Source organism: Amia ocellicauda, chromosome 12 (genome assembly GCF_036373705.1).
Source record: "Amia ocellicauda isolate fAmiCal2 chromosome 12, fAmiCal2.hap1, whole genome shotgun sequence".
Taxonomy (NCBI): domain Eukaryota; kingdom Metazoa; phylum Chordata; class Actinopteri; order Amiiformes; family Amiidae; genus Amia; species Amia ocellicauda.
Genome location: NC_089861.1, coordinates 3,513,889 through 3,534,712, shown reverse-complemented (window position 1 = coordinate 3,534,712; position 20,824 = coordinate 3,513,889). Strand labels below are relative to the sequence as shown.

Below are 20,824 nucleotides of genomic sequence, written 5' to 3'. Positions count from 1 at the left end.
GAAACATCTGAAACATTCTTCGGACACTAAATCTATTCTGCCTGGGGACGCCACCAACAGGGCACAAGGGGGGAGACGGACCTTGTAGTTTATCGGACACGTGTGTCACCTGATTGTCTCGAGGCATCTGGGTGATGCAGTTCACCGAGTGCTGAGAGACATTTTGGAGGATTGTTTGGTTTCAAAATCACCTAAGAAACTATGAAAAATGTATTTATTTTAAATAACTAAAGAAAATGTGTAGTGTATTACAGATAAAACGATTCATGGAAATTCAGTCTTCAAACAGAATTTAACAGCTTTATTCAGCTATGAACACAAATATTCAAAGACAACTGTTTGAATTAGATTAGGAACCCGTTTCTTTATTTCTTTCTTTAAATAAGTCATTTGAGGAATCTGCTCAGTGTTGCCATATCCTTGTGGCGATTGTTCTAACTACCACGTGCTGCGCTCTTCGGCTTTAAACTCACAGCCAAGTTCAACGGTTAATGGAGACGGCGCGGCTCTTGGTTTACGGGAAATGGACTCGTGCCTATGTGAACTTCCTCATGAAGCGCAGCTTTAAATAGGCTATTGCCAGGAAAATCACAGTCATCACCGCCAGGGCCACGTGGTTCTCCCACAATGCCCAGCTGCTGTATTTGATGCCTTGCTTCTCCAGGAATTCTTCCCCAGTGCATCTGAAATGAGAGCCGCCGTTATATTGCCATGTGTTCTGAGCCACGGCTGGAAGTCAAACGTGTGCATGAAGGACAGACGCGGAGTGACCACGCAGCCAACATACAAGAGGGAGAAAGTTTGTGATCCTTTTATTTTTCTTTATCCAGTCATTCTCCCATCTCCTATACCACAGTTCAAGATAAACTACCCTAGCTTTCCAATGCAAGGATTTTGAAAGGCTACACCTATGAAACGGATGCAGATGGGCTGTCTTTGGTAGGCATTTTACTTCTAGAAAATGGGATTTAAAATGTGCAGCTTGAACTGAGATTTCGCACATCCAGCTACTACAGTGTAGCGTTATGTTGGGTGTATTTGGATAAGAGCATTTGGGCTCTGAGCTGAAGCACTGATCTAAAGAAGACCTCTCCCCCCCCAAAGTTATCAGATTTCCTTAGCTCATCAGCTTGGAACTGGTTTGCATCAAAGTGACAGTTTTGGGGACGATGGCACCGAGAAGAGGCCAAATAGTTTGGAATTCTGCTATGAGATGTCTGGAGAAAGGGGCCTGTAGGTGATAAAAACTCTTTGAAGTGGATGAGAGCCGAAATCCCGACATAGAGCTACGAACCCGGGCCAACCGGCATTTCCAAAAGATGGCATGGATTGACATCAGTCATAAATCAAGCCCCCCTCCAATAGGACACTGGGGGCTGAAACCGAAATCCAATCTCAAGAACTCAAGAACCAATCACCTATTGATCTGACAGACTATAAGGAACAGCGGACAGTCTTTCTCTCTCTCTCTCTCTCTCTCTCTCTCTCACCTGAACCAGAAACTCGCTGCCACAGCTCAACCTGTAGCTCTGTTGCCCGAACCGGAACCAGAAACCAACCAAGTCTTTGCCGGCAACAGAAGAGTTAAACTGGGAGAAGGAGATTGAGCCGTACGAAGAATTCTTTTAAAGGACTTTATTAAATAAATAACTTTACAGACTGCGCTGCCCGCCTGTGCCCACCTGATCAGTGGAGTTTTACAGCTGGACAATTGACTAAGTCGACTGTATACGAAAGTGTCAGTCATTTAAATAGCTATTTGAGTCTTAAGAAACTTGACCCTTGGAACGAACAGGGCCCTGCTTTCCTCAAAGACTTTGTCTTCAAGTAACTACGGTGGAACCCTGCTTACAAAGAAGATTTTGTGCACAACCTTGGAGCCTTCAAACCAATGGAAAATCTGTTTGGAAACGACTCTACTTTCGCGAAACCCCAACTTCCAGGTGCATCGACTGAGTGGAAGTTTTTGGACAAAGCCGAACCGGACGGCCTTTGTTCAAACCACACGGACCTCGTGCCGTGTGCTGTTATCTGAGCCCGAAGCCAGAGAGGCCTCTCTGCGACGAAGTTCAGATAAGTTTAACAGTTTGGAGTTCATGATTCATTACATTTGAGAAATCAATTAGAAATGTTAATCTGTGATTCATAACTCTAGAATGTGTAATATCATTTAGTTTTCTTAAATATAAATGTGTGCTGCATTAAACTGTTTTGTTGATAATTTTAGAAATAAAATCTGTCAACGCCGAGAAATATCTTCTCATTCCTGTTTAACTGTTTAGTCTGAAATTGACACAAGTTAATAGACACCAGATTATAGGTGGCCCTGCCTATCCTTAATCATTGAATAATAATCAGTTAAGAGAAATTGTGGTAACAAGTAATGATAGGATCTTTCTCGGCACCTAAACGTAAATGAGACTGATATATATATAACAAGAAGTTACCTGACATAAATACTAACCTGCGTAGTTATTTAATGTCTGACTAATTATACTAACGAGAGACTCACCTTCGTCTTACTAACCGGTATTGTAGTCAATGTGTTTATAACCTTTTTTGTTTAACGATTTGTGTGTTATCATATGCGATCCCATGGTCTTTGATTTGGTCACGGAAGTGATTTGTCTTTGATTTGTTGATCTAGAGTTGAATTTTAATTAGTTTTTCCCTTTTGTATAATTAGTGTAGTGCTACATTTAGTCTTTGTTTTGAATAAATTTGACAATTTATATCTTTGGAATTGGTGTCTGTGTCCAATTATTACAGAAATTGAGTTCTACAAGATTCCAGGATTCGTGATAAGGTGATACTATAAATTCACTTCTTTAATTGAAATTTATAAGTGTACCTTACGCTACAACAGTATCCCACACCATTGTACTTACTGCAGTCCTAGAGAGGGGAAGGTACAGTTGACGAACGCACCAGAGTTCCTGGCAGGGCCGAGGGTGTCGTTACAGAAATTGAGCCCAACGAATTCATTCACTTGCAGAGCCTGTTTAAAAAAAAAAAAAAAAGAAAAGGGGCTGAATTATAAGGTCTGGAGCAGGGTCACTATTATTGACTTGTAATAATCCATTTCGTGAATGGGAGCCGTGGTTAAAAGTACTGTTTGTGTCTGAGACACAGGAGCGCTGGCTTATCCACAAAACATGGAGCACTTACAACAAAACGTTCACGCTAAACAGGAAGAAATGGATCGGTTTGTACTTACTGCTAGGCCATAGCGGGGGATGCTCAGGTATTTAAACCAGGCCAGCCAGTCCATAATACTGGGCAGGTTGACAAGGAGGCCCGAGAAGATCTGGCAAGAGTAGAATCACATGGTTAATCGGTACGTATAAGTGCCTGTCCTACTTGAAAACAAATGATCACTCCACGGGGAAGAAAATCTGTTTTACATCTATCCATGAGTTTTGGAGAGGTGGGTTACATTTCCAGTGTAATTATAACTGAAGTAAAACATGATGTCTAGTTTATAATTACCCGTATGAAACAGTAAGTTAAGTACACTTGTGTTTTATACACTTGTTCTTCCAAATTACCGAAGTAAACATTGTTTTGTTAACTGTAGGCCACAAGGGTTATGCATATGAATTAAGCATTTATTCAGCATATATTTATTCAGTGTCACCTTCTTTCTGGTTTGTAACTCACCATCATGAATACAAAGCTAATGGTCATGAAGATATTGGCCACGGCGACCACACTCTGGCCGGCAGATATGGCGAGGGTCATGGCCGTGGCAGTGTAGGACACCAGAGTCACGGTCAGGGTGAATATGAAGAAGGCAGATACTGTGTGCTTCAGCCCTAAATGGATAAAGAAACGTTAACAACAGAGAGGTTATTACACCTGTAACGCCCGATATTGCTTTGAATGAAGACTAGCATTCATTTCATTTTTTATTTTACTTGAATTAGTTCATTACTTGTATGGAGGTCCAGAAATGGTCAAAAGGGACCGCTGGGCCACATGTGGAACCACTTCCAGCCTGAGCTTACCTAGCATAAAGTAGGCGATGCAGCTGAAGAGGATGGCGGGAATTGTCCTTAAGGTGAAGATGTCGGCCATCATCTTTGAGAGGAAATACACAGACAGCCTGTAGTAGCCGCTGATGTATTCGTGCCTGGGAAAGATGCATTTAAAGTGGTCAGTCGTGTATAATCTCACAGTGTATTCAAACAGGTGGCACCGACTATTACTTTTGGAGTTAGCCAAGAGTTCTGTGGCTTAGTGGGGAGAGAGGCATCTACAGAGAGGAAATGGTGTCTTCTCTTGGGATGTCATGTGATGAAGTGAGCCGGGGGACCACGGAGCATTCTGGCTCGATTGTGAAGTGTATGGTTCAATTCGAAGGCCACCACAGGTCTTGTAATAGCGTCGACAGAATCGCCTCGTGATCTTTGCAAAGCTGTGTCTGTTCTACTCACACGAAGAGTTTGTTCTCCGTAATGAAAAGCTCTGCGGAAGAGACGGAGCTGAAGCACTGGTTCGTCACAATGAAGAACAGCGCTCCCATTCTGCAAAAGCAAGAGACATTTATTGTAGAAAACCTCTGGAGACCTGCTGGTGTGTGAAATGGCACCCAAGACATCCACATCATTACATAATGGTATGAATGGGACATGATGATGACATAAATTGACATACATTATCACTACATTTTCCACTAGAAGTGTCCTTTATGAATCACCTGGACCTACACCAGTACTGAGCTTGGGTTTGCAGGCCAAAACTGAACCCGGGTCCCAGGAGCAATGTTCTGGTTTATTCAGCCCAGAATATCGACCATTCCTCATTATATTTTTAGCAGTGCAGAAATGTGTAACGAATCACCATGCCACACTTCCTTATATGATCATATACGTCTGTATGTAACGCCATTGGCTGGCAAAAACTCGTGCTCTCACCTGTTCTGTATCCCACTTTGATCATTTTTTATTCCAAAGAATATTGCCCCCACAATCAGGGCCAGGAAAATGGTAACGCCAATCTAATGAAAAGACGACAATGACAGAGACTTCACATCAGACTATCTCCATCATGTCCATTCGAACAAGTCCTGAAACATCAGAGAGAAACAAGGCCGACATGTGAGACAGTGTCAGTTTCTAACTGTGGCTGACAGACTTCAATCACATCAAGGGGTGAACGCGATCTAAGAATCGCATGGGGTTCATGTAAACTAATCTCCTTGTTCTGCAGGGCCAGATTAAACTTTGAAGTGCTGTATATGAGAAGAAATAAATAATCCTGAATCGCTGCTGCTTTAAAGAGTAGTCAGAGAAATATGACGTGAGCAGAAAAATGTGGAAACGTTCTCCGATTGTTGCACCGTAACGCTATCTGCACATCTTTGGCATTACAATGGATATCGACAACACTGCAGTGTATTCTGTTCAGTTTTTTATTTTTTCCATTTAATGTAAACTTTCCACTCTCTGTATTTTTTAATCATTTGTCAATATTTCAGTCTCTGAAATTATTATTATTATTATTAGTTCTATAAATGTAGTTTGATCATATCCCCTGCCGCCAGAAATCTGGATCAGCACCACGGCATGTTGGTCGGTTTACTTTATTACAATGTTGCCACAACGTTAAGTTACAATACATCAAGCAATCTTCAGGAGTTATTGTGCCTCTCCAAGTTGGCCAGCTGTGACCTTTCATAGTGGAACCTACCCAGATTTGTGCGATCTTTCCAAAGCAGAGTTTCTATTTACCAGATACCTACTCTGTGTTTTACACATGCAGTACATGAGCGTACACATGCAGAACTACAATTTCAGATCAGCACTGAGCCCAGTTTGCGTCTCATCCTGATGTTGTCTAGGACAAGCGTATTCTGTGCACTGAAAGCGAGAACCAGAATCTGGATTTATTTCATTTGTCTACGGTGGCACCTGTTCCTTATGAGAATCAGATCAAAGTGTTGATGAACAGCCTGTTTGTTGTATGTGTGTATTTTAATTAATGACTTAATGGGTCTGTTTTCCAATAACACTAATGTTTAGGCAGAAAACAATGCTGGCTTTATTTGAACACTTAACAGACCTAGGCTAGACAGAGGGGAAAAAAACAAAAAAATCTGACTTGGTTCCCAGGGTGAAAGGCTAATTTAATGAGGTCAAGAGGTCGGTGTGCAATTGCTCAGATTTCCTCAGGTGGAAGTCCAGTGGGGCAGTGGAGGGGAGGGGGGTCACACTGCGATCATGTGATGTCCTACAAGGGTGCTGTGGGCTTTAGGTGTCTACAATCTCCTGGAGATATGATATCATTTGAAATCCTGCTGAAAGAGGCGACTCCAGGGTCAAAACAGTCACAAAAGCTGCTTAACTAAACTCAGGATTATCAAGAATTATTTGGGGCCGATTAGCAGCTAATAACTCTTAAAGTGAGTGCCATCAATGGCCTTTTTTATTGCAATATGCCACTAATGAGCCTCTGAAGTCTCGCAGAGCAAAGTGGATTTGTGAAAAAAACTGAATAAAAAAAGACTGCAATTAAATTTCAGATTACTGTAAGTCACTTACATGGGTAATTCCTGTCATAAGGTCTTTAGTGCTGGAATCACAAATGTATCGGCTTTTATCCCAATAATGTCTGATGGGGGTTAGTGAAATCGCAGAGGCAGGCTACTAAACATGTTTAAAGCATTTAGTGCAACGCAGTAATCCGCTCTAAAATGCTGGAGGTTTAAAAGCAAAGCTAAGATACATAGCTGATGTAAAAAATGCTTAACAGTATCATGATTTTTAGATGTTAAGAGTCCAAATCATGCATTCGGTTTATGCCAAAGCTGCTCCCAACACCGTTACAGCGATACCTAAAGTCACACTGTCTTGGTGAAAGCCGAATTCAGATCTCCAGATTCCTCGAGCTAGGATGTCCCTACAGAAGCGAGTGATCGCTGACATTGTGGTCTGGATGCAAAATTGTTCCGCCGGTGCTACGTCAGATCTAGGGCAGTTGGGGGGAATGAATGATGGTGTGAATCTTTTCTGAATTCCTTTAAAGGAGGAGTGTATGTTTCAATTAAATTAAAGTGACGGATAAAGGTGTAATTATTAATTTGTAAGCTAGCGATCACAGTAAATATGGATATTTATCCATTGGCCATCAAAAACTAGGAGATGACTGAAAATGGCTTCCTTGCCAACTATTGAGCTATGTATGTTATAATGGTTTTACATATTGCTTTCTCTATGCATACCATGGGATTGTACATCATGTATGGTATATAGGATGTGCACAATTACATTGTTATAATGAAAGTAAAGAAAAAAACCAATATGTATAATCCGGTCTAATCAAATAATAAATTAAACAATAGTCATGTTGGTATCAACTTAAGTCAACTCTGCTTCAATGACAGCTGTAAGACTTTATACACAAACAGATTATGTGAATGATCTGTGAAGAGGTATATTTAACAATTGAAAACGGTGCACCTGAGCCTCCAACTCTCCACATCCCCTGTGTGCCTCTTTTGTGAAGAGAGAAACTCTGTGTGGTCAGACAGAACCTTTCAGGGTTTGTTTTACCAGTAGCTAAGGCAATGAAAATCAATTGTTTTTTAAAGGATCCCAGATATTTGGACATTACAGGTATGTGATCAGATCTCCAAATAATGTTACAGCTGTGAAACTAACAAGTATCAAGTCATGCAACCATTACCTGCGCCACAGAGGTTTGGGGATTGAGCATCAGGTTTTTGAAGGTTCGCTTTGACACCCACTTCAGCTGGTGAAAGAATGAATTGGCGTAGGTGATTGTTCTGGACTTAGGCTTGGTGATGTACTGCTTTCCTTGCAGGATCTTGTCCAGGTCGGCTTTAGTGTCCCTGCAGTACTGCGAGTTCCTGTACTCCTCCGCCAAGCGATCTTCAATGCTCTGTGACGACGTGTTGTGCTCCTCAATGTCGAAGTCTTGCAGGAAACAGAGGATGAAAGAGCTAGATGTACACAGGCATAATGGCCTAGGCCAAGTCAAGACCAAATACAGTTCAATTGGCTAAATAACTCCTCTCTTGTCCACCGTATCTACAGTGTGGCAAGTGTGAATCGTAACCCACCACGCCAACATTGCAGTCTGCCAGCTAGGACTTGCCTTTAGTGTCTAAGATAATCAATCAATTAATTAGGAATTGCTCTCAGGAAAGGGAAAGCGGTACAGATCTTTTAGATCCATACCTTCAGAATTCTGTATCTTGGCCAGCGCCACTGCGATGGAGTTTCCGTTGATGATGTCCAAAAAGAAGTCAGCTGGGTTGTTGTGTGGCTCACAGACATACCCTGTGTTAGATTGTAACACAAAGCCACAGGAATTAAGTGCACATGCATAGGATATAATTACCATATTTATTTGAAGAGCTCCTGGAAACAAAAATCAGTGCGCAGGAAGGCAGGAGGGAACTCTGAGTTGTGTTTTAGAAGTTAAAGGGAGAGGCAAATATACGCATTGAACTTTACAAACCAGACCAGACTACCTCACCGTACCAACATGGAAAACTGCCGTCTCCGGCACACCTCTGAGCGCCTGATCCACACAGCCTCAACAGAGCGACATTACAAAAGGGGGGATTTGGGGATTTGAACTCCTCCAGGTCTAGCAGACTGATGTCACCGTAACAGACTCATGAACACAAAGTTCCCATTGCAGAAGCAAAACCTTGAACAATTTTGGTAATCTAAAATGAGGCCTCTAGATTGAGTGAGAATGAGACTATGAGAGCGATTCCCTTTGATCCATACAATAAAACATGTCTCAAACTCTGCAGCACTGCCAGTCCTTCTAAAACCAAGCCAGTGAAGAAGAGCAGGCCTGGGTTTTCACCACAAATAAACAGGAAAACAAAGATGTCTTTTCATGTGAAGGAAGGGCTGTTCAAATCGCTCACAACAAGATTTGGTTTTGTGTCCAATTACATATTGACAGTTCTGCTATCAGCCAGCCTTCCCTATCCAATGATCAATCAGACAACTCAAAAAGTATGACATTCTCCATGCTGCAGGCACCAAAGCAACAGCTGAGCTTACCGATGTTGGCAAAGTAGTCCAGGGCGCTCTGAGCCGGGCCGTGGTACACCAGCTTCCCGCTGACCAGCAGAGTCAGACTGTCAAACAGCCGGTAAATTGAATACCTGGGCTGATGGATGGACAGGATGATGTTTCGGCCATGACTGGACATCCTGTGGAAGGCAGCGCAAAACTTGTTCTTGATCATTACATCATATAGCGTATCAAGACAGATGACATCACATCAAGTTAAATTACAAGATTGCCATGACTTTCCAATGTTGTCAAACCATAAAACATTTTAACTCCATTTGTCACATTGCACAGTGTTTCAAATTGAGATTAAGATGGGGTGTGCAATTAATTTAGTGAGCAAGTATATGAGATGAGTCTTATAGTAACTGTGATAAACAGATGTACTGATCTAAATCTTTGGCCAACTTTGTAGAATGAGGCCCCAGCTCACACTTCACTTCCTCTGATGATATTACATTATGCTGGGAACATCAGGCTGCATTACAGTATTGCACTTCTCATTTCACTGAAACATTACATTATATAAATCTGAGAAAATAAACTATAATAATGATAACTTTAAAAGATGTACTTTCTGTACTATTAGGCTGCAAGAAGCTCTCCATTTTGGAGGCACAGAAACAAGAATGAATTAATGATTTCACCTACAGTTTCAATCGCTGTATTGCTAAGAAAACAACAATGTTGACAATGACAGCGGCCATGGCTGGCAATCCTCAGACTCAACCCGCTAATTCAGTGACTTCCCACTGGGTACCTCTTGAGCAGCAGCAGCACAGAGTTGGCAGTGCTGGCGTCCAGTCCAGTCGTCGGCTCATCCAGAAACAGCACGGGTGGGTCAATGATCAGCTCCATGCCGATGTTGGTCCTCTTGCGCTCTCCGCCCGAGATGCCGCGGATCATCTGATTCCCCACCTGCGCAGCGACACGGCGGACAGACGAGACAAGATAATAAGGTAAAAAGACAATGAGATTCTAGAGGTTTAGCACAGTCACTCTGCACGAGAGTTTGGCTGTACCAGGGGCAGTGTACTGTAGCTTGGGGTGCACGTTTTATTCCGGGGGTCATTTTCTATAGATCATGATTAACACTTACACCATTTTACATACGATGATCGGGCTAATTGAGAACCAAACATTAAAGAACCTACACACCGTGTATTTGGCCATTTCCTAAAACACAATGACAATTCGCAATTGGCTGGTACCATGAATGTGCTTTGCCATCATTCTCAGCTGGTTTGTATCGTGGGTTCCTACATCTCTCGATGTTCACCCTGCTTTCCAACACTGTACTGAGTGTTGATCATAGTATACTACAGAAAAGCGTTTAGAATGGGACTACGAGAGAAAGCTTTCTGGAATAGAGGGTACAGCTTACATTTCAAACCACACACTGCGGTGTATCCAGAAGGATTGGCACTGACACTGCAGTATTATAATTAGTATCCATTATATACTGCGGTGTAGTGCATTGTAGTCTTATAGCCCGGCTGGCCAACCTTGGACCTGCAGAACCACCCTGTTTATTTGTTATATCCAAATCATTAATGACTGGATCGACTCAATCATTAATCTGAAGTCATCAGAATTACCCAGGCGTATTCAAGCTACTCCGGGTTTGATAATTGAAGGAGACCAATACAACCTATGATCGCATTCCATGCCTCGCTCACCTGTACCCATCATGCCTTACTCTTGCCCTTCCCAGGTCAGTGCTGGCTGGCTGGCCCATCTCCTGAGGTGGGATGCTTTTGACCCGGGTCGACTCATTCCCTACCTGTGTGAGGTGCTTTCACACTAATGGCAATCAAGACCCGGGTTGGGGGAGAAGGAAGAATGTGTTGCTGTGCTCGTGTGAAAGGGGCTTCGCAGGATCGTATTCCTTACCCTGGAGTCTGCCACTTTGGTCAAGCCCAGCTCCTTAATGACCTGGTTCACTTTGTGCTGCTTCTCCTTCTCGCTCACTGAGCTCGGCAGCCGCAGGGCCGCAGAGAACTGGAAATTCTCCCTGACGGTCAGTGTTCCCATCACCACATCGTCCTGTGGATGAAGGCAGACCATAGCGTGGTTATATGCAGGTACAGCAGAGTGGGCGAGTGGTTAGGGCCATGGACTTATAACTGAAGGGTTATGGGCTCAGATTAGACTCCTTGAATGTGCTGCTACTAAAAGCCTGACTTATAAGCGTTCTCTCTGTTCATTTCAGTCCTTGGCCTAGACCAAATGAAAAGCTCGACCTGCCTGCGAATTTCTCATTAAAATACTTTTCAATTTAATTTAATGTCATTCGCCACCTCCTACTACTTGAAACATAAAAAACGGTTTTCTGTCATATGATAAATAACCTTCTCCAACCTGTCTCTATACATTTTAAACAGTGAAATGGAAAAAGGTTTGTTCACGGTGCACTCACCTGAACAACGTAGCCGGAAATGCACTTGAAGTTGGGCGGCTGTGGGGCCCCGTCGATCAGCACTTCACCCGAGAGCCCAGAGGGATCTTTCCTTGCAGCCAACACGTCCAGGAACCTTCCAAAGCCAACCAACACTCAACACACACACCTCCCTTCCTACAGACACCCAGCACGGTGTCAGCTCTGCACAATGCCACCCCTACAGCACAAACGCAAGATACCATATTCACAGAATATTTAGTGCCGTGCTAATTGCACAACCCTACTGCATTTCTCATGTGTGTCGGAGTTGCCACCTCAATAGACTCTGACCTCTGGCCTTCTGCTACTATTACATCCTACTACTGCCAACCCCACTGAGTTTCATGCCCCTGAATTAAATAGATACAGCACTGCAACACCTGACAAATGTACACAAGGAAAGATACTTACGAAGACTTGCCGCTCCCAGTAGCACCTAAAATAGCATTAAGGCCCGGCCTCATGATCCCACTGTAGGAGAAGCCAAAAAAATTGTTAATTATGTCAAGCAGGGTTGAGTTTTATCAGTGTGAGCAGAATCCTGTATGAAGAAGTGTCTCCAGTTCTCTGTTCTGAACGTCTTTAACTCCATTTGCATTTGTGTCCCTGTGTCTATTGTAGCTTTATTGATCTTGAAGTCAGTCTTTGCTCAATAGCCGTCGGGTGTTTGAGGACCTGAATCAAGTCATAATCGTCTCTGGCCTAGACTGAAAAGATACAGTTCCTTTAAGCTGTGAGAGAAGGACACAAACCTTCTGACCAAAGCTGTTTGCTTGCCTTACATGTTAATGGATCGACACAATCCTCTTTTTATTTTGGGTGCTGAAAGCCTCACCTAAACTCATACTGAAGTGGTAGTAAGCATAATACAAAAAAACACTATAACTCCTATTGGTAAAACACAATAACCTCAAAAAAACTAAATGACACAAAATAAGATATACACTACATAAAAGGTACAGATAAAAACAAAAGAAAAAGTGGCCACTGAAAAACCAATTTTCTTTTCTTAGAAAAGTCATTGAGAGATTTATAGCTGTGAATATGCAGTTGTATAAAGATAATAAGATTAGTGATAATGAACTTAGGAATGAATTTTATAAGTACATATATCCCCTGACCTCGTTTAACTGCTAAAACACTAAAGCCCCCAAAAATGCCAGCATTTCTGGTTTAATGACCAGGATTAATTTACCGTCTTGGACTATTAATTATCGTTCAGTGCACTTATACTGTGCAGCTTTGAGTGTTCAGTTTGGGGTTTTAAAACAATAATGACAAAATAATATACAAACAAACAAATAAATAAACAAACCCTACGCACAGCAGGTTATAACCGTGCCTGAATTTTATGAATAAGGGATTCTGCGTTTCTCACGTGACTTTTAAAATTCTCTCCTCTGGCAGCTGGTGCAATAGTTTTATCAGAAGAGATTATAACCAAGAAACCATGCTTAATATCATATAATTAACACTATGGGAAAAAAAAATCTGAAAAGCTGTGTGAAATCATTTATTTGTTCCTGGGAAATGTCAAGTGCATTTAATACTCCTGGAATACAGAGTCATTCCCATTGCCTATTGTTTCTCAGAACCACACAGAATATGCAAAGTATCACTTAAATAAAAACACTTTTTTTGCTCAGCAGGATAATAAGAGTTGGTTTAATTGGTGACTGGTTTCTGTAAATCTCTCACAGAGTATTCATGCAACAAGGAATGTTCTGTATTGCTGTTTTTTTGACAGTTATGTAATGTGGAGGTTATTTTCCATATTTCACCATTTTCCTTGGAGTCGGGGGGCATGGAAAAAATATATACAATTCTTATATGTGAACTCAACACTTGAAATACGGATTATGGACGGCTTCGTAATTTGAGAATGGATAGGTAACGACGTGATACCTGCACACTGATCATATACAACCCAACATGCATTGTATTACGTGTTGTGAAATGTGTATATTTTGTGTCAGCTCTAAGTCTCCCTGGATAGGCGTGCCTGCTAAGAAATAAATATCAATAATCCACCATATATGTTGCATTTGTTCCGGTGTACAGCCATTTTAAAACACATATGTTAAATAAGAACATAAGAACATAAGAAAGTTTACAAAAACGAGAGGAGGCCATTTGACCCATTGTGTTCTATGGACGACCATTAATAACTGAGTGATCCAAGGATCCATGCACAACACGTGCTTTAAACAGTGTCCATATACAACATGTGACTTTGTTCTGTGGCCTTGACAGATCACGGGCACGGTCCCAGGAAGAGACTTGGGAGGCCAATACATTCTGCTTTTAACCTCTGAGTTATTATTGGGGTCAAGAAATGGAAATCTGACGTTCAAATCTGGCCACCTTGGTCAACAGCTTTGCAAGACCTGATGTGATTGCCACCAGCACGGTTCACCCTACAGAGGCATCACCTTAATAGGAGTCAGGGGTCAGGCTTTCAAGTGATGCTAAACTCCATTAGCAGGTGGCTTGATAACACCCTGTTCTGACACCTTTTCAGTTTGAAACAGATCATGGATTTTAGCAAACGGAGGAGTTATGGTGCAAGTGGGCAGGAGATATTTAAGGCTTCCTTTAACTTGTGTGGAAAATATTAAGGACAATTGATCAGTGACAGGATTGTCATTATTTTTAAATTATGTGTTTTACCAAACAAAATTAAAATAGTTTTGCTCCAATTTGTATTTATTTATTTATTATTTTAACATAGTCATTTAGGATTGTAATGGCGCCATCAGTTCAGTATCTCCTGCATACGGAGTACATAACACCAACACTATAATATCCACATGATGTAAGAGGTTAGAGTCTGGGGAATCCTGGCTCATGTTAATTATTAGACAACTCGAATGGTTTTATAACTTGGATACAATGGACTCTACTCTACTGTGAGAAGGAAACAGAGGGAGAGATCAGTGCATCTGCTGATTTTGTAAACACTGTGGAAACACAACCCCACAGGCTCGATATCAAAAGGATTATGCAATTATGACATTACATTTTCTGCTCTCCGCCTCCTACTTCAATGTACATGTTGGTGGTTAAAGTTGTATTACAAGAAATGTCCCCCCTCATCATAATAAACACACAAGGCTCAGAGAACACACTGTAGAGAAGTGAATTTGGTTCAGTTTTTCAGTCTCCATGTCCACCACCTGTCAGACACTACAAACACAGCCTTGCCTTTTTAACTGGATGCTACCTTTGCCCTAGCATGTGTGTTGTAAATCACACGGGTCACGCAATCACAGGAAAAAGATAAAACTGTCATGCCGCATTGTGAGCTGATGTTGTACAACAGTGGCACACCTCAGACAGACATCGACCACGATTCCGAAGAACGATCGAACTTGCTTCGCTTCTCGCTGCGGCACCGACCAGAGGCGACACTGAGCTCGGCAGCCACCGCGGATTAGCCATGTGTTAGATATGATCGTGTACTGTCACTGTTCTCAGACGTGACTGTGTTACAAGAAAACAAAGCCCAGTGCTGCCGTGGTTATAATGGAATGAGTGTAGTAGTTCAACAGGGGAAAGGAACCTAATCTAACCAATAAATAACACAATATATTGTATGTATGCATGCAAAATGATAGTTACTCTTGATATGTAGTGCTCCAGAGAGGGACCCACTTGTGATTTGTGCAAACAACATTATTGTGCAAAGAACCAAAACACAACCAAACTACAACCTCACACAATGTTGGCAGAATTAATGTCAAGTGGGGCCCCCAATTCCACAGACAGCTCCTTAATAACTGGATTAACAACCAGCTCTGCTCATATTTGTCAGTGTGTTAAAAGTACATTTTTGGAATATTTATAACTTTGTATATTTTGGTATTTATCTCCAGTCTACATCCAGTCGAGAGTCGTGCTGAGCGCAGCGGGCCCTTCCCATGACAGGAAGCCAGTCCATTATTATTTTTATTATTCTGATTTTTATTTTTAGGTTGTCTCCGGGTTTTTGTTTTCTTTTGTTTTTGATCTCATTCCAGTGAACTGACGTCTAGAGGTGAGGCGCCGGCCTTGAACTCCCGCAGTGTTCAGTGTGAGAGTGAGGTGGTGTTATCTGCAATTCCTTATGTCAGGCAGGGTGTGTACAGAGAGTTCATCGGGTGAACTTTCACATAATGGTTTCACAAGCCGATTATCACAAAAGCGACACGGGTAGTGTTTCCAGCCCAGGGACCCGGGGCACCGAAAACCCGGGCAACCTGGACGATTTCTCAACCCTGCAAGCCCGGGTTTGGCATAGGTTTAAAACTGGGGTGGATGAATAAAATAAAAATAAAAATAAAAATCATACTTGTGTGCGAGCTCTTGTATACTTTCATGTATTTTTCATTCGGATAGAAGATTGAAGCGGGAATGTTCATTCAGTAACCTGTCGGCAAAACCTATAATGTAATTGAGCACCATTGCAAAACACGAGGAGTTCACAAAAAATGTTCCGATCCAAGCTCGGTTTGGTTCTACTTCCTACAAGAAGTAAACGTCCAATCAGCCCAATGCAAAAAGTATCCAAACGAGGTATTGCAAACAGCTGGGGGCTCTACAAGGTCGGTTCAGTTCATACAAATGATCAATACATAATAACTATGTGAATTAATCAATAATAATAATAATAATAATAATAATAATAATAGTGCAGAATAACTGAGTTTGTGTTTAATTTCAGCCCCTCATAAAGTACAGACACAAAAAAGGGGTTTATTATTTTACTTTTCTATTATTTTACTATTCACACGCACCCGGGGACACAAATGGAAATTGGGCTTCAAGGCATTCAAGACAGAAAACAGGAGACACTTCTTCACACAGAGAGGCGTCACAATCTGAACAAACTCCCCAGCGATGTGGCTGAAGAGACAATTTGGGAACATTCAGAAACAGACTGGATAGGATCCTTGATCACTTAGTTATTAATGGACACCAAACGAGCACGATGGGGCGAATGGGCTCCTCTCGACTGGACACTCTCTTTTGATCTTATGTTCTACTTATTTAGTATGACCTTGTTGATATGGCCAGGGGTTCTAGTTTAATTAATAAAATAAGGAGACCAATTTCAGGAGTTTTAACTAATAAGTTTTACATGTCTAACAGTGTGTGACAGGGTGAGGCGTGCGCCTGCAAGATACCGTGGCACGCACGCTGTGCTCAAAGCGCTGTATAATCGCATTTGAGAGAGAGAGAGAGAGAGAAAGAGATAGAGAAGTGCCATCGGTAAAGTGATCCATACATTTATACATTTTAAACTCCAAAAACCCGGGCCTGGAAATTTCTCATGGTTTTGGAAACGCTAGACACGGGGGGAAAGAAGGGAAGAAGGAAGGGTAGGACTCTGTTATATTTTGCCATACATTTGTGGAGTATTTGAAATCCACTATAGGTGAATAATACTGGGCCATGAACCTCCTGACACTGAATTTGGTACAGTTTTAATCCCAAACACACAGTGCATGGCTCTCGATGTCAGTGTGATCCTGAAATGCGTTGGTACGGCAGCAGTGGGTTTTGGCTACAGCAAGAAGCGCACTTACTTCAGGTCGTTCAAGATCTCTTTGGTGCTGGTCTTCCTTCGGCACAGGGGCCCGGTTTTGAGATCCAGCTTGTAGTGAATGTTATGGAAGCTGACTGTGGAACCTTGAGGGGCCTTGTTGTCCTGCGTGGGAAACGTCCTCACAGAGTTGCCATTGGTGCTGACCTCCTCCGTCATGTTGATCGAGGTGTGATGAGCCTTGCCGGTCATTGTCTTTGGTCAGCGCTTCGGGAAAGAAACCCATCGGTTAATCGTATCCAAAATACATATTACAAATGAATGAACAAATCAATAAATACAGAAATAGATAAATACCTATATATGCATGAGTAAATACACATACATAAATATACCTACATATATACACAAAAAACTAAGGGCATTAATAAGATCAAGAAATAAAAAGAAGGGTGCAGAAAAGCATGGCACAGTCCTGCAATATTTCGTACCCTAACCCCTAAAACCAGGTTAATACAACTCCTGTCCTGGGGCCCCCAATCCCGAGTCCCTCTTAAGAGCAGAGTGGCCCCTATTGTGCAGAAATCCAGGCAAGCTCCTTCTGCTTGAAGCGCATTTATCTGAGTAAATGTCTTGGCAGCTGCCACCTCTGAGTGACAGACCACAGCTCTGTGGACTAACACAGTCCCTACCTACACTCTGCGAGGAGAATTTGAATCTTTATATCATAAGCATGGAGTCATGTATCAAGTCCTTCATTCATTTCATTGACAAAACTGAGCCTGGGCAGGACCAGACCAAGAGCAGGGCCGTTTATCTGAACAGGGTTTGTCCACAGCCCCTCACTGCGTTCAGATAGAGGAGAATCATTTTGCAGTTGAAACTCTGCTGCCAAATGATCAGAAAAAATACAAATGTGTTTTCCCTGATGCATTGCCAAACTGATTGCCCTTGTCGTATAGCCTTCAGTTCCTTCTTAAGCTGAACAACATTATTTTAGCATCTGTCCTCCATAAACTGATATGGGAAAGAACACCTGCCTTAAGAAACTGAAGTGATTTTACATCAGTGCAAACTTACAAATATAAGCTACAGTATGTATTATTTATAATGATTTTCATTATTATTCACATCCAGAGGTGGCTTTTATCGAAGACCGGAGACGGGATGGTCTTCTTGTTTAATCCAGCTGGATCTCTCTCTCTACTTTCTTAATCCATATATGTATTTAATAGATGATGGCTGAAAATAATCATTCGATTTAAATGTGTTCCATGGGAGATACTATTTAATGTTATGTTAATGAGTTACCAATTCAATCGCAAGGGGCTGGGGATTAAACAAAAGGCAGCAGCAGACATGCAGATCTCCAACAATAGGCATTTTAAGGACAATATACCTATATATACCAATATAAGTGCCTTCAGGACTCATCACACCAAGAGATATTCTGTATGTTAAAGAGCACCATACATTATCACAGTTTTTACATTCAGCAGGAAAATGAAACTTAATACCTTCACCCCAGGGCCAGGGAGAGATATCGAGCTGGGAAACTGTTATGAGGCTAAAGTGCGACCTGTTGATTTTGGCCGATTTAGGTATTCCTGTTAACAATGAATCTCGCCAAGAACAAAAAATGCCATATTTCTAAAAACAGAGTGTGTGAAGTTAAATAAGATTAACACTGAGGTTAAAGATCACTGTTTATAATCCATGGAGTACAATTCTAGTGAGGTAGTACAAAATATGATTATTATTGCAGTAGTAATGAAGACAATATTTCTCATCAACACTTATGTATCCTTCAGTCTCCATACAGGTGAAATGCACCAGAAGGACCTCAGAATTAAACGACAAAAGAAACGATGAATGTGTCAGTAGGCGATTGAAGCTTCATCTTGATAGACGCGGACCAGTACGAGATTTTCTGATACCCAGCAACCAACATCGCATTTGTCATGATTGCAACATGTGGGCAATGTGGGTTTCCTTGATTATCTCATTACTTTTATGTTTGATAGTGTATGCCTCCCTTTAATAACGGCTTCTTCTCGGCAGAACACCCCTCATATACAAGCGTGCATTATTCTTCACTCTTACTTAAAACAAGACTGGATTGCTCCGTCAAAGTGCGGTTTGGGTTTAAAATGTAAACGACATAAGGAAGAGTAAATGTAAAAACTGAATAAAACAATGACAACAGCAGTGAAAGCGCACGCAGACTCACCGTGCCGGTCGCAGGTCTTGCAGCCGCAGCGCAGGAGCGCCGCGCTGCGCCTTTATACGCGCCGTCAGACGGGCAGGCGTCCCACCTGCGCAGACGCCCTGCGTCTTGTGACAATGAGTATTGTTCATTTGGTGACACTTGCATTGATAACTATCACCGTCATCATAGTAATTAATCAAGTACCAAAGAGTATACAAAATACAGTGAGTGGCCCTTACTGCACTAATGGAGTATAAATAAGCGCAGTATAACCTTACAACCAAAATATTGCATTTATCCTGCAATATTTGATAAGAATACAAATACTGCAGTTTAACGGCATCTAAAATATTTCATTTATACTGTGGTATAAATGCAATATTTTTTACATATTGAAAGAAAAATAGAGCAGTTTAAAATCGTATTTATGTTGCCGTTTGAATGCATTTCCTTCTCATAACGCGTATGTGTTTCCGACAGAAAGGCGAAGATTGCAACAGACTCGCACATGTAAGCTCACTGTTAAAAGTGTGAAATGCATGTTCAACAGGGCCGTCTCACAGCACAGTCCCATGGGATGCACTGTCCTGTCCGCTGGGTCCCATAGAAAGCCGCTGCTCTGTTTGAGCACAACTGACCCAAGATCAAGCATGAAATGAGCATCAAAGGTCTCAACTGAGAAATGAGAGATGGTAGCAACAGTGGTAGTGTAGTGGCAAAATGAGGTGGTATATATGGGCCAAGGACGAGTCCGCAGGTTTGTTAACAAGTTTGTGTTGTTAGATCATTGTGTGTTTAGGTCATTAAATGAGAAATGTGATTTGAATGGTCATGCTCTGGGGGGGTGTATATAAACTCTTTTGCATTCATATCCAAATAATTGAAAGTCACTGAAGGCATACGGTTGATGGGGGTGTGGGGGTTGTGCATTGTGCAGATGACAGTGAATGTGACGAGCAGAAATTGCTGGTCAAGTTTCCTTTGCCAGCCCCGATATTCAGGTTCGTATTTAGTTACATACAAACACAGCTACTGTTCTTTACCCCACCAACAGACTGTTATAAAAGACAACTTATATGCCTATAGCCTACAGCATATAAAACATTTCATAACTCCAGCACAAGCTGTTATGAAAAATGTGATATAACAAGGTTGATTATTAACCAGCACACCCCTTAGACTGCCGTGTGTTTGTCGCTGGATTAGAGGCAGCCATGTAAATAATACAGAAACCATGTCAATAATAACACGTTGCACATTTCTGGGCATCCTGCAGTATCAATACCCGTATACAGCACAAGTACAGTGAAGCACATTGTAAGCAAAACAAAAAACACCATGTACACAGTCTGAGAAAGCTGAAGATTACGGACAGTGTACCGCATAAGGCAGGTATGGATATTGTTGGCCTCACATTACTCACGAGTATGAGTTATTCCAAGCTGAAGAGGAGCTCAAGGCAACATGTAGCCCCATCCCAATAACACAAAGCTCATCAAAGCTCAACACATCAGTGTCAGAAGAAAAACATTAAGGTAAGGTACATATATTCATATATTATTTTGTTTTTCTAATTTTGCTTTTCTTCTGAA

At 41.7% G+C, this 20,824-nt stretch overlaps 1 protein-coding gene across 1 annotated transcript; it reads right to left on the bottom strand.

Annotated features, from left to right (window-relative positions):
* Window positions 1-280: 280 nt before the first annotated feature.
* abcg2a (ATP-binding cassette, sub-family G (WHITE), member 2a) lies at window positions 281-19,343 on the bottom strand. The gene is made up of 16 exons (XM_066718100.1): window positions 19,254-19,343; window positions 17,067-17,290; window positions 11,911-11,970; window positions 11,479-11,593; window positions 10,953-11,105; window positions 9,820-9,977; window positions 9,048-9,199; window positions 8,202-8,303; window positions 7,687-7,937; window positions 4,917-4,999; window positions 4,437-4,526; window positions 4,008-4,132; window positions 3,661-3,815; window positions 3,218-3,307; window positions 2,889-2,998; window positions 281-683 (listed from the first exon to the last, which is right to left on the bottom strand). The coding sequence occupies exons 2-16, from the start codon at window positions 17,273-17,275 to the stop codon at window positions 536-538; spliced, it is 2,001 nt and encodes a 666-aa protein (XP_066574197.1). The 5' UTR covers window positions 17,276-17,290; window positions 19,254-19,343; the 3' UTR covers window positions 281-535.
* Window positions 19,344-20,824: the final 1,481 nt, after the last annotated feature.